At 43.0% G+C, this 14640-nt stretch overlaps 1 protein-coding gene across 1 annotated transcript in view; it reads left to right on the top strand.

Annotated features, from left to right (window-relative positions):
• The window catches only part of LOC137537706 (mucin-2-like), a 165527-nt gene that overhangs the window by 31272 nt on the left and 119615 nt on the right, over positions 1-14640 (top strand). The window contains exons 13-20 of the mRNA XM_068259642.1: positions 2444-2608; positions 6418-6512; positions 7299-7425; positions 10625-10880; positions 11735-11781; positions 11970-12067; positions 13576-13727; positions 14389-14527. Of these exons, the coding sequence (XP_068115743.1) occupies positions 2444-2608; positions 6418-6512; positions 7299-7425; positions 10625-10880; positions 11735-11781; positions 11970-12067; positions 13576-13727; positions 14389-14527 (1079 nt within the window). The remainder of the gene's footprint in view (positions 1-2443; positions 2609-6417; positions 6513-7298; positions 7426-10624; positions 10881-11734; positions 11782-11969; positions 12068-13575; positions 13728-14388; positions 14528-14640) is intronic.

Here is a 14640-nt window from a genome sequence, read left to right as displayed (position 1 = left end):
CATACAGAAAGTAGCACAACAAGGAGTGAGAGATGGCCTAACAGCCGTGTTTCACTGGGTCTATCCGCTACCTCAGAGACTCCTTGTTGTGCAACTTTCTGTATGTAGCTGCTGGATTAAGTATTTAAAGCGTAATACTTTGGTGCCCAGCTCTTCCTTAATTTTTTTTTTGCAATTGTGAATCTATTTGCTTTGAGTCCATACAGTAGTTGCCTCTGTGTCCACAGTACAGTGCATCAGCCCACTTTGTGTGCTAGCCACACTATGATTCTTTTTGAGTCAGCACTACTAACACCTGTCTGACTGATTAACCCTCCTGGCGGTCTATTAAAAACCGCCAGGGGGCAGCGCAGCAGTTTATTTATTTTTTTAAATCATATAGAGAGCCTAGGGCTCGCTACATGACAGCCACTGTGCAGCGGCATCCCCCACCCTCTTCGATTGACTCCGGTGATCAAGCCCGTCCGAAAATCCCGTTCTGAACGGGATTTCCATTAGGGCTTCCCCCGTCACCATGGCGACGGGCGGGATGACGTCACCGACGTCGATGACGTCGTGACGTCAAAGGGAGTCGTGATTCACCCCTCAGCGCTGCCTGGCACTGATTGGCCAGGCAGCGCACGGGGTCTGGGGGGGGGGGCGGTTCGGCGCGGCGAGCGGCGGCTAATAAGCATGGGGTGGCTAATTGGCGCGGAGCGGCGGAGGCCGGAGTGCACACGCAGCTAGCAAAGTGCTAGCTGCGTGTTGCAAAAAAAAAAAATTACGCAAATCGGCCCAGCAGGGCCTGAGAAATCCTCCTGCGCGGCTTACCCCAAACTATGTTACGGGGTTACCACCAGGAGGGTTAAGCAAGATGTTGTTCAGAAACTCTCCAAAATTCTAAAAAAAGAATCAGGAGGGGCAAATAACTATTTGCAGGCATCTTGTTTGTGTAAATAAATATTGGTAAAATAAAATTCCTTGACTGTTGTACAGATGTCAGCAGAGTCTTCAGTAAAAGTAAACAAAGGCTGCACTGATTTCAGGGGAGTCCCGTGTGGAGGAGTTATGAAATGGAGCATTACTCCGGAGATTTATCAAACAAACTGCGCAATCACAACATATAAAAGGAAGAACATTTGAGCTGAACCAGAAAACGGCCTCACTAGCTCTGAAACTCCAAAAACATCTAAGGGGGACAAAGCTCAATAACTTGGGCAAGAGCTTCAGTTTTGTCCACTTCATATTTTATCCTCTTCAAATGTTTTTTCAAGTTTGGGTGCACATAGCTGTAGGTTCAGAGCTTCAATTAAGAAGTTAACCCGTAGTTTACAAACACAGATTAAGTCAGTAAAACTTAACAACTCAGAAATGTTAAATTGACTAACCAATGGATCAGACATAAGCAGCACTTTAAGTAGCAATTGGCATTCTCCATACTGATAGGTAAGCATTCAATACACAGCTTAGGTGAGAGAAGGATAGGGTAAGGGGAAGGGGAAGTTTAAGGTTAGCTTATAGGTCAGTGGTAGAATCAGGTTATGATTATTCAGCTATAGCTGATTGATAGCATCTAGTAGGTTATGGTTTGGTAGGTAGGATGATATTTAGGATCATGTAGGGTTAAGGTTAGGGCTATACTTAGGTGAATGATCAGGGTTTGTACAGCTCATAAGCTTTTGTTGCACAACAATATGTTTGTAGAACTAATAGATTAGCAACATGCACTGTCCAGACACACTGCTTGGTTTTCACCACATTTCTATGGTGAAGGGATGGCAGAGGATGGACGAGTGGTGCACTTCTTTGGGACCTTCAAAGTTTGTTCCTGCAAAAACAATAAACATCAGGCAAAAGAAATACAGCCAGCCGGATTACTAAAGGTAATGCCAATGATGTTGGGGATTACCTGTACACACTTTAGATTTTTCAGAAACAATTATTTCAGTTGACAGAAATGTAAAGTGTGACACAGCATCAGGCATTTGGTAGGAACAGAGTTAGGGCACGGCTCATGGATGTGGATGGAACTATTAGTGGTGGGGGTTGTAGTTACTAGGATGTTAGGTTAATGTTAGTGAGAAGTAGTTGATAGCAATAAAATACAGACTAGATTAGTGGTAAGGTTAGTTGGGGAGATTTTGGTTAGGACAGGTTTAGAAATAAGATTGAAGATATTGGGGTTATTATTTTAATCCTGATATTCTACGCTCATCCCACCAGATGCTGCCAGGATAACAATGTTGCAAATAGATGTACTCCACCAAGTTGATTTATCATACGTGTCATTTTTCTGGAATGGGAAGCCAAACACTTTTCAGACCGTCCTTATATATTAACAGCATGTAATATTTATTACTTTAAAAAGCAGTTTACTATTATGTCTAGTTAATACAATCTAAAAAATTAATATTGTTGGATCTGTACATAGAGAGTTGGAAACTGATAAAGATTTTTGTTGTAGGTCTTTGTGGAAACTTCAACTCCAGGGAAGCAGATGATTTTAAAACATCGGGTGGACTAGTGGAAGCCACAGCATCGGCCTTTTCCAACACCTGGAAGGCCCAACCCACCTGCCATGATGTGTCAGACTGGCTGGATGATCCCTGCAGCCTCAGCATTGAGAACAGTAAGATGGCCTTTCGAACTATGCTATTATACATCAATCATTCCATATAGCCATGGCTCTTAGACTTTTAGTCCAGAAATGAACATAGTTCCTGGTTATGGGTCATGTGGTTCCCTGACATAAATGATGTCATGCATCTCTGGTTAGTCTATGCTTTGTACACCTTCTAAGTGAAAATAAATAATAACATCTGATTTTTTTTTTAGTTAATTGTAGCTCCCATAACTGAAATTAAGATTGTGTCATTCATTACTGGAATTCATTTTACAGATTAAGGCCCGGTTCACACTTGCGGTGGCCCTCCGGAATCGCCGTGCCGGAGCTGCACCGCCTGCAGAACGGACGGAACGGACGCACGGCATAGCAATTAAAGCCTATGCGTCCGTTCACATGGGTCCGTTCTGCAGAACCGGAGCCGGACCGGATCCGGGCCGGATCCGGACTCCGGCCTCCGTTCCAACATGCGCTATTTTTTCATCCGGCCCCTCCGGCAGCCGTATCCGGGGCGGAGCCGGACTGCACCATCCGGCCAATACAAACAGATGGGAACCGGAGGCCGCACAACACACTGGCTGAGAAATCCGGATGTTCTACCCCACTTCCTATGCAGATTTTTGCGGCGATATTGGCTGGGGACACATGGGCAAGCATTTTGGAGTGGAGCAGCACGAGCTGGAGGTGTTGGCAGGATGTTGGCAGCATGTCGGAGGTGGAGGTGAGTGCTAAACAGCAGAGGGCCTGATTCCACAGGTCCCCCTTCTGCTGACCTCCCAGACCCCAACCTTTTTTTTTTTTTTTACGTTAACTTTGCCAAACGGATCCGGATCGCATCCTGATTACCACCTGATGCAACCTGACCGGATCCGGATCGGATCCGGATCAGAACCGTACGGTTCCGATCCGGATCCGGTCCGGATCCGGTCAGGTCATCCGGTCCGTTTGGCAAACAACCGCTAATGTGAACCGGGCCTTAGAAGTAACATACCGGTTAGTAGTTCTTAGCAGTATGTGTGACTTGGGCCACAATGGTTCATAGACTATAGGAACTTTGAGAGCTATACTATCCTGCAGTGGGATGGGAATGCTTTGACCCACCTCCTAAAGCCAAAGCTATTTATACCAATATGTTTTCAGTTTCAAAAACTGGAAAAATACTGGCTATGGGCGTGGGGGGGTTGGGGCTTGTATTCGTCTGCCCATGGTGCAATGCAAAATGTAGAAATATGACTACAAATAGTGGGCACCTCGAAAATGTGCAGTTTTGTTTTGGCCAAATTTGCAGCGGCCTGGGGGGAAGGGGGGATATGGGAGTCAAGGTTAGGCTCGGGGGGACAGTAAGGTTAGGCGTGGAGTGATGTTTAAGGTTTGGCATCCGGGGGAGTGCTCATAACAGTGACCTTGTAAATGTAAAAATATACATAAAAAGTCCTCTTGTTAGGTAGAGATTATCAAATCCACTAGAGTCCTGATAGACAGATGTCACTTGACTTCACTCATCAACCATAACTCTTTAGGGCTATAAACCTCTAAAATAAGCACAGAACATGATAATAGTGCAGTATCTTCCAGTAAAAATTGCACCACCTTGTGGTCAAAAAACACTCATAGGCTGTGTTATACCCCCATCACCATCATCGCATGCAATACGCTCACCAGATCTGAATACTGCTCTATTACGAACAGCACAATTCGTTTGTTGAAATCCCCCTTGGTATTCAGCTTCATATTGACTCACTGAATGACCATCCATAGAATTATTCCTTAAAGGAATACTGTAAGGGGGTCGGGGGAAAATGAGTTGAAGTTACCCGGGGCTTCTAATGGTCCCCCACAGACATGCTGTGCCCGCACAGCCACTCCCCAATGCTCCGGCCCCGCCTCTGGTTCACTTCTGGAATTTCATACTTTAAAGTCTGAAAACCACTGCGCCTGCGTTGTTGTGTCCTCGCTCCCGCTGATGTCACCAGGAGTGTACTGCGCAGTCCCAGTATGGTCTGTTCCTGCGCCGTGCACTCCTGGTGACATCAGGGGAAGCGAGGACATGGCAACGCAGGCGCAGTGGTTTTCAGACTTTAAAGTCTGAAATTCCAGAAATGAACCGGGGGCGGGGCCGGAGCATCGGTGAGTGGCTGTGCGGGGACAGGATGTCTGTGGGAGACCATTAGAAGCCCCGGGTAACTTCAACTCATTTTCCCCCGACCCCCTACAGTATCCCTTTAAAAACGAAACAAACACTTCCATAGTGTAATATAGCTTTATTGAACTGGATGAAGAAAAGGTATCACACTCACATGTACAGATGATAAAATATATGAAACCAGCATCCTAGGACTTCACAGCATGCTCCCTCCATGTGCTGCCACAAGCTCCGCCCAAAGCATTTTGTCACTGGCACTCATAGCACAAACAAAATAGCACAAAATAAGTTAACAATAACACTTATAATACTGTTCAATGCTTTTGTGTAAGCTCCCGTTCCAGTCTTGGTATCACCAATATCTTTGGTTTGCTCATTTGCAGCTTGTTTCAATAGCTATTGATTTGTGTCACTGCCAAATTTCTGTGAAGTTGACATGGCAGTTACTGTGCCTTATAAAATGTTGCCATGGACACTGCAGAGGCAGAAATAACATTTTAGTGTCTAGAGCATTTGTCAGACTCCACTCAGCTCTGCAGATAATGTTCCAGAGTGAAGCAGACACACCATCAACCATTTTTCTGGAGGGTGCTTGATGAAGTGGTATAGGCAGTACCACAGTCAAAGTCGATCCACAGATATCATCAGCACACCACGGATTATAGCACACACTTTATTGTGCCAGTTTCCACAATGTATTCCAACAATTGTTTTGGGGGTCACACAGGGTCCCCCTTTATCAAGGCATGTGTTTTGGGGGCCACACAGGGTCCGCCTTTATCAAGGCATGTGGTAACCACATGCCTTGCTAAAGGGGTACCCTGTGTGGCCCCCGAAACAATTGTTGGAATACATTGTGGAAACTAGCACAATAAAGTGGGCGCTATAATCCGTAGTGTGCTGATGATATCAGTGGATCAGCTCTGCAGATAAGGTAGTTTGAATTTTTTTTAAAAAGAAATATAGCTTATTCCATGAAGCAGACCTGGGCAAGATGACACAGATTGGTTAACTGACATTCTGAATGATTTACTGAATAACTGATAAAATATTGTATAGCATTGATGTTATTGAGTCACAAGCTTAACGGGGTACTACAGCGAAAAACTGTAAAATGTAAAATATGTGCAAACATATACAAATAAGAAGTACATTTTTTTCCAGAGTAAAATGAGCCATAAATTACTTTTCTCCTATAATGCTGTCACTTACAGTAGGCAGTAGAAATCTGAAAGAAGTGACAGGTTTTGGACTAGTCCATCTCTTCATAGGGGATACTCAGCAAGGCTTTTATTCTTTATAAAGATATTACCTAGAAAGGATTTAAACAATGATGGTGGCCAGCTTCTCTGCTCCATACACAGTTTTTTCACAGTTGGACAGAGCAACTGCCATTCACTAAGTGCTTTTGAAAATAAATATATCCCTGAGAATCCCCTATAAAGAAATGGACTAGTCCCAAACCTGTCGCTTCTGTCAGATTTCTACTACCTACTGTAAGTGACAGCAACATAGGAGAAAAGTAATTTATGGCTCATTTTACTCTGGAAAAAATGTACTTCTTATTTGTATATGTTTACACATAGTTTAAATTTTACAGTTTTTCGCTGTAGTGTCCCTTTAATGCAAGGTTCTTATGCACAAATGAATGACAATACTTCCTCCTTTCCAGAAAACTATGCGGACTATTGGTGTTCTAATCTGGAAAAGGATGAGTCTGCATTTGCTAAATGCCATTCAACCATAGACCCAACTGAACATGCAAAGGTGAGAGTCACATGTGAACTCAGGTAGAGCTTGGTATTTGTGCTATACTAGAGGGGATTTATTCATTTTGTTGCACAGCAAGAAGCACTAGATTGAGCTTCATGTTACACAGTTACTACAGTCTGAGTCCGCTTATTGTATCCGTTTGGCTCATTTTTGTAATGTGAACTGGGCCTTAGTATGGTACTGATTACTTGTGATACTATCTGGCCTGATCCTTTAGCTAGCATGGGTAGTCACCTTTAATATTATATTCATGTGTCTGTAATGTATGAGGTATGAGATTGATTGTTTAATATGTTTTTTTTTTTATGGATAACTCTGGGTGTCTTAGAATACTGTGTACCATAGCCAGCAATTATTTTTACATTGTTTCTGTCCTTGCGTTGGCAATATCACACCTTTCTCAACACCCATGTACATATAGCTATTCTTCAGTTCTTTTATAGTATGATATAGGAGGTTATCATTTCTATTATTTTGATTAGTAGCTGTGTTTGAGTCTCAGCAATTTAGTTGCTATAACTAACAAAATGCATGGAGATCTCAGAAGATGTCTTAGTAAATCAGACCAATTATGTCGCCCATTGAGACAGATACACAAGCATGATCTGAGTTTCTGTTGTTATTGGTGGGGCAAGAAGCAGGGTTAGATTACTACACAGACCATGTAGGATGACTGCAAAGGCTATGCTTGGAAATAACTTGTTTCTGTAATTTAGGTTTTGGAATTTTTTGTTGATGTTATAAAATGTGAAACTTAACCTTTGTTTTTCCTTTGCACAGAGGTGTCGTTATGACTCCTGTAACTGTAAAGACAGCGAGCAGTGTATGTGTGCTGCTCTATCCTCATATGTCAGGGCCTGTGCAGCCAAGGGAATCATCTTGTGGGGATGGCGGAAAGGCATTTGCGGTAAGTGCCATTTGGCTAAGTAATCATTACAGTAACACTAACAAAGACTTTTATTTGTAAAACGTATTGTTTTTGTAAATGTGAATATTTGGTAAAGCCTTTGGTGCTGTGAAGCTGTGGGGTACTGGGTGACTCATTAATGGGAAATTATTTAATAATCCTTATACAGTTATTACTAAAACGTTTGCAAACTACTGAAAATGTACAGAAATTGTTCTGATCTGACTCTACTGAAATGAATAGAAATAATTATCTGTAAGCACTACAAATATGTCACACAAGCAAATGGCATGAGAGATTCTGAAATCTAATGGACATTGTCCTGCTGCCACCCCAAAGTGTACATGTGATGCCGTCCCAGTGCCCCCCCCCCCCCCCCGATGCTCTGTGCCCGTATGCAGTGTTAAAAGATCACCAGTGCAAGTCCTGGTCTTCTCCAGTGTCCAGCGCCTCTGAAAGTACCTCTGCCATGTGACTCCAAGGACATATAGTGACGTTGCTACATGCTCTAGTGTCATATGATACAGGCACTCAAGGCAATGCCAGACACTGGGTGAGGACAGGATTCATGCTGAATGGGTGAGATTTCAACACTGCACATGGGCACAGGGGACACACATACATTTGGGGGGGCACCAACCAGTGGTCTGATGATCATCGAACACCGTTACCGCAGCGCACCCAATAAGGCCCTTGTGACCGAGATTTTTAAGCATTCCTGATCCTTTCAATCGATTTTGGCCAGAAACCGGCCAACAGATGGATCGGTCGGCCATGTTGCAGTACTGTGACAATTGCAAACTGTGCCTGCCCGTTATGCACAAACTCAAACCTCTATATGTCAATTAGAGTGTTCGCTACCACTGTTCCACAAAAGTCAAAGTCTATTAATGAATGGCAGCGCTCCTCTTGAAGGAATTGCATCTGTAAAAAATCAAAGCATACTCCACATAGTGCATTACTGCAAACTTATGTCATAAAAATGTATACACCCCGAGTGATCAGTGATGCAACTGTGATCCACACCGTGTATCAATCCACCCGATTCTCCGAAAAAATTGGCCGCTCACCAGATGGTAGCCACCTCAGATCCAGGTGGGTCTAGCATTCAATCTCATCACAGAACAAGGCAACATCAGCTCCTCTTGCACGATATTCAAAATAGTTTTAATTCAGCATACATGTAAAACAAGATCATAAAAACCGCTCATAGCGTAACTTTGCAATAAAAATGTATAGCAGCCCTGCGCCATCCAGCACACTTACGTAGTCTTCAATGTAAAAGCGCCTATAAAGCTATCCAGCCCAGCGGTTTGGTCCCCTTCAGTGGCGTCGGCGTCCCGCACATCCACCGCGGCAATAGTGAACTAGCTTGGATTGCCGCGGTGGATGTGCGGGACGCCGACGCCACTGAAGGGGACCAAACCGCTGGGCTGGATAGCTTTATAGGCGCTTTTACATTGAAGACTACGTAAGTGTGCTGGATGGCGCAGGGCTGCTATACATTTTTATTGCGAAGTTACGCTATGAGCGGTTTTTATGATCTTGTTTTACATGTATGCTGAATTAAAACTATTTTGAATATCGTGCCAGAGGAGCTGATGTTGCCTTGTTCTGTGATGAGATTGAATGCTAGACCCACCTGGATCTGAGGTGGCTACCATCTGGTGAGCGGCCAATTTTTTCGGATTATCGGGTGGATTGATACGCGGTGTGGATCACGGTTGCATCACTGATCACTCGGGGTGTATACATTTTTATGACATAAGTTTGCAGTAATGCACTATGTGGAGTATGTTTTGATTTTTTACAGATGCAATTCCTTCAAGAGGAGTGCTGCCATTCATTAATAGACATGTTGCAGTACTGATTCTCCTTTGTGTCAATAAAACTGTTGGATTGAAAGGTCAATCGATTTGCAAAATCAAATAATGTAAGGGTAACCCTAAAGGAATAAGGAGATTCTAAAAATATTTAAATAGGCTCTAAAATGATATCAATCTATACTAAAGGCTGATACGCATGATGCAATTCATGAAGAAGAGGACAGCAAGGGCACTACTACTACCTCTGAAGAAGCGACACACCTTCAGCTGTCGGGCACCCCCCCCCACGCTGTATCCGTATTGACCCTTACTGCAATAAAGGAGCGATGCCCTCGCTGTCCTCTTCTTCATGAATACTTGGTATTAGTTTATTGTTGGCCGATAGTGTTGGTATTTAAATTCGGGAGATGGAAACCTGAATTCTCCCACACACCACACATCAGGACCCAAAGAAGTGGATAAGGTTACGGGGAGTTCACTTACTTGCGGTTCACACCAGGCTTCACATGACTCCTTTGCTCCCACCTTCCAAGCCAAACATGCTCCGCTTCATGTTCCTACTATCCTCCCTTCTTTCAAGCCAAACATGCTCCGCTTCATGTTCCTACTTGCCTCCCTTCTTCCAAGCCAAACATGCTCCGTTTGATGTTCACAAAATGTTGCACTGTTCGTTATGGAAAAACGTATCCCCTTTAGTCTTGTTTCTGCAAAAGAGAATGTTTCAGATGTTGCGTGGCTTTTTCAGAAGCACCTTTACAAACCTTAGCTGAGCTGTCATATTCTGTATTCTTATAAGGTATGAGGCTTTTGGTTGGAAAACCTTCAAAATAAGCCATATTTATTCAGTCCTTTTATCTACCGGTAATTGTACTGTCATGATCTTAAACATTTGACATACTGAGATCTGTAGAGTGCGAAATGAAGCTAATAGGCTTTAGAGATTGCTCTAAGTATGGCATTTAGGGTAAATGTACTGGGACGTCCACTCCTGGGAAGACTGGCAACTGTTTTGAATGTTTTCTAGTTGGGAACGATCTTTGTCAATCCAGAATTATGGACTTCAAATTGTTTTCAGATGACCTTATAACCTTTCTCAGATTGTTGGTGTACTTTTGCACACACCACTTCTGCATTTTGATGTAACCTTTGTTCATTCAAGACATGATATAACATGCTATGCTCTATTGTTCATCTGAGATTGTAGTCGCATAATTTGAAGACTTTTTGTTCTCTGATACACAAAACCTTCACGCTAAAGGGGGTGTATTTTATTTTTCTCATGACTTTGTATATCGTGCCCAGTATAGGAAAAATAAATGCTATTATTTGTTGATGTAGTTTTAAGTGATCATTTGTAATGCCCTCTTTTACAGACAAGGACATTGTTTCCTGTCCGTCTACACAAATCTATCTGTATAACCTAACCAAGTGCCAGCCAACCTGTCGTTCCCTGGCAGAGGGGGAGAAAGCCTGCACCAGTGTGTTCACTCCAGTTGATGGCTGTGGCTGTCCAGATCAGCAGTATCTGAATGAGAAAGGCGAGTGTGTGTCCATATCACAGTGCTCATGCTACTACCATGGCGTATACTTGGACCCATTACAGGTCATCTACAACCAAGACGAGCGCTGGTGAGTATAACAACAAAAATATATTTGCTTTCAGAAAAGTCATACTAACCAATCATCCTCATACTAACCAAGCTTTCTTCAGGTTTCTCTTACTATTTCTACTTGTGAATCTACTTGTGAATTACCCAATGCTATCTTTGGGGAAAACAGATCAGTACCACTTATTCTACTGGTCTGAAAAGAGAATGACAAATCAAAATATGAGCCTTTTCAGAAAAGTCACTGAATGCCACAGCCAGTGACATCTCTTCATACAGGGTGAATCAGTATGCCTGCTACTAGCAGATGTATTTGCTCATAAATGGGTATACTGTAAATAAAAATCTTGTTGAGAAATGGTTATTATTAGTGCCACAGGCTTCGCACACTCGTAAGAAATGCAGTAGCTCACCTAAAGCCTTGTACACAAGTTAAAATGTGTCTGATAATGACCACCTTTGCTGAGAACCTAGCATGTAAACAGCTGCAACCCGTCCCTCTCATTGTGTTGGAAATTGATCTGTCCGGTAGATCAACTTGGCATTGGCTGAAGGCATTGTTCTTCCCACTAACTCTGCCCACCCTGTGACGCTTCTTGCATGCCACTCTGTTGGTGCTCCTCCCCTCCCACTCCCCAGGTCTAGCAACAGAATGCGTTGCTAGCCCAGAGGGCGATTCCAGGCAGGCAACAGTCCTCAAACGTGTGCATTTGGCTTTATTATAAGGGAGCAGGTGACACTACATTTTTAATAATTTACGTGATTCAGTCTTTTTTTTTCAGTTTCTTATATAAGTTATTGCACTAGTATTCGTTGCTGTACCCGTTGTTTATTGCATTACTAATAATATAATTGTCTTCTGACTTTGACCACTAGCTCTTGCCATAATGGGAAACTTATCTGCTCATCTCATGTCAATGAAAGTAAGTACCTATTCTTTTATTCATCATGTTGTCATCATATACTGTGCACATAACATACTTATGCCATAATCTGCTAACAGTTGTAGTAAGGCTTCTCATCTAAATGTTGCTTGTTAAGGCCATTCTGTTGGGCTACAGCCAATCACAAATATTTCAGATGTAAAATCTCATATATGATCTCTTTCCAGCTTGCCCGCCAGGAAAAATTTACTTTGACTGTAACAAAGAATCATCTGCCTCCAAAGCCACTCAGCACAGAAGCTGCAAGACTCTTGGTGTTGAATATGTAAGTGCTTTTGCTTTTTATATTGAGGAGGAATGGGTTTATAATGGACCATATCCTATTCAAGGTGATAAGTAGCTTGCAGATGTGAGCTGCTTATCTTGCCATCGCATGGGGATATCCAGCAAATCCTATTGCCTATTTCCTTTGCGTGATGGCCAATTGCTGGGGAGGGTTACTCAGGCAAAAGCCTGAGCGATGCTTCCATGTTACAGGCGATGGGGAGCGAAGTTTTACCCTGTGGTGCTGTCCTTCAGCACCACGGCACTGCTGCCTCGCTCCCCTGGAGATGCACACACCCACCAAACATCCACCGCCTTCTTCAGCCGCTGCATCTGGTGGTCTGCTTTAATAAGGAGACTCCCAGATCTCCCAGTCGAGCCGCCACACATCCCCAAAGCCCCCCCCCCCCCCCCCCCCCCGCAGCTGCGCTGTCAACTCTGCTTAATTTACCTCTGTTCTTATGCATGCAATGGGACAAAATGTATATGTTGGATGGTTTCCTGTAATCAAGATATAACAAATTAACAAATACAGTATTGGACACAAGAACAGAAGAAAATAATAAATCCTCTGATTCTATTTCCGGAAACTTTAATGGTAGAATAATCATTTGACCTATATACTGTATGTGCTTTTGTTGGCTATTTGTTCATCTCTATTAATGGGGTGACTAAAGATCAAATTTACCTTCAAGGGGAAGGTTAGCGCCCATCTGGCCATGGGTGGGGCTGCCGAGCTGCAGGGGGTAGCAGCCAGGAAAGGGGAACAGTGGGCAGAGCAATAGGGAGGGCGGTCAGACCCCCTCCAACCTCACCTGGGGCTCCCCTGTCCACGCTCGCCCTCCAGCTTATTTCGCTAAGTGTAGAGCCAGCAGCGAGCAGGGAATTATTCACTTCCTTACTTGTGTTCCACCACTCACTGTGTCACTTCCTGCAATTACATCCACTCAAGTACAGTGGGCGGCATTGCAGGAAGTGATGGGGCGAGCGGTGGAACGCAAGTAGGAAGTAAGTGAGTAATTCCATCCCTGCTTGCTGCTGGCTGTAAATGTAGGGAAAATTGCTGAAGGGGAAGCCCGGGCAGGGGGGATCCCCAGGTGGGTGGGGGGGGGGGGGATGGGATCATGGGTACTTTAAAAGGATATACATTTTTTTATTACATTAATTTCACCCAATCATATAATTGAGGATATAGCAATAACATTCACTTTACAAGGCATGCTGGGATTTGTATTAACCAAGCCTGCTGCTGCCTGCATGCCTGTAGACATCCCTAGCACTGAAATAAATAGTCCCCTCGGATGAGTGACTGTCCTGTATGTTTTTGTGCCCCTACAAAGCCAGTTTTTTTCAAGCCGTCCTGGTCCTTTAGCAATCCACCTGCTGGATGCAGTTGGTAAACATGAAATAATTATAGGTAATATTACATAGATATCTACTTAAACACACACCTATGCAATTTTCTAATTTTCTATGTTAAATAGTATTCTTTCTTTTTCCTTTTCACAGTTTCAGATGGAGTGTATGTCAGGGTGTGTTTGTCCCCATGGGCTGTTAGATGATGGGAACGATGGCTGTGTTCCTGAAGAACAATGTCCCTGTGTCCACAATGAAGATGTGTATCCCCATGGAACTAAAGTTAAGGTGGACTGTAACACATGGTAAGTGCAAAGGGGTCTATACTGTAAATCAGTAAGGTGCAAGAGATTGTGTACAGTGTTGATAGACTGCTTTAAAATCTTTGCACAATGCTAGTGAACTGGTATGGGGAGGAAGGCTCTGCACCATGTAGATGAACTGTGTAATTACAATTTTAATTTGTCATAGATGCCAATGAAGTAAGCATTATTAATACTCATTGCATTGGGTGTGTCCATACTTTTATTACCCAAACATGCAGGTGGGACATTTCAAAGCTGGCAAAATTACAGTAAGGCTGCTCTATAAAGGAAACATTTGGTGGCTGCCATTTTAATTTCCTTATTAAGCAATACCAGTTACCTGACAGAGCGGCTGATTTCTTTGGCTGCAGTAGTGTCTGAATTACACATCTCAAACAAACATGCAGCTAATCCTGTCTGGCTTCAGTCAGAAACCTCTGATCTGCATGCTTGTTGATTGTCTATGGCTAAAAGTATTAGAGGTAAATAATCCACAGGATTTGCATTGTTTAAAAGGAAATAAATATGAAAGCCCCATATTTCTTTCACTTCAGTTATAGTTTAAGGCAGCCATATTGTTGTTGTTGTTTTTATGTGTCCAGGTCAATCTGCTCTAAATATACTCTGAACAGCTTTAACTTACCAAAATATTTATCTCCAGCTTATGTCAACGTGGACAGTGGACCTGCACCAATGCGGTGTGTTACGGGACGTGTACAATTTATGGAAATGGTCATTTTATCACATTTGATGAGAAATTTTATGACTTTGATGGCAACTGTGAGTTTGTAGCAGCCCAGGTAAATATCTCAATGACTATCTCCTAGAATTCTATAATTCTACTGTATACTGCTATGCTTTTCCCTTGAAATAGAAAATAATTATTTTGCATAAATGGTATAAAATATTATAC

The sequence above is a fragment of the Hyperolius riggenbachi genome, chromosome 11, assembly GCF_040937935.1.
Source record: "Hyperolius riggenbachi isolate aHypRig1 chromosome 11, aHypRig1.pri, whole genome shotgun sequence".
Classification (NCBI taxonomy): domain Eukaryota; kingdom Metazoa; phylum Chordata; class Amphibia; order Anura; family Hyperoliidae; genus Hyperolius; species Hyperolius riggenbachi.
Note: the sequence above shows the minus strand (reverse complement) of the source record. Positions and strands in the feature narration are given on the sequence as shown.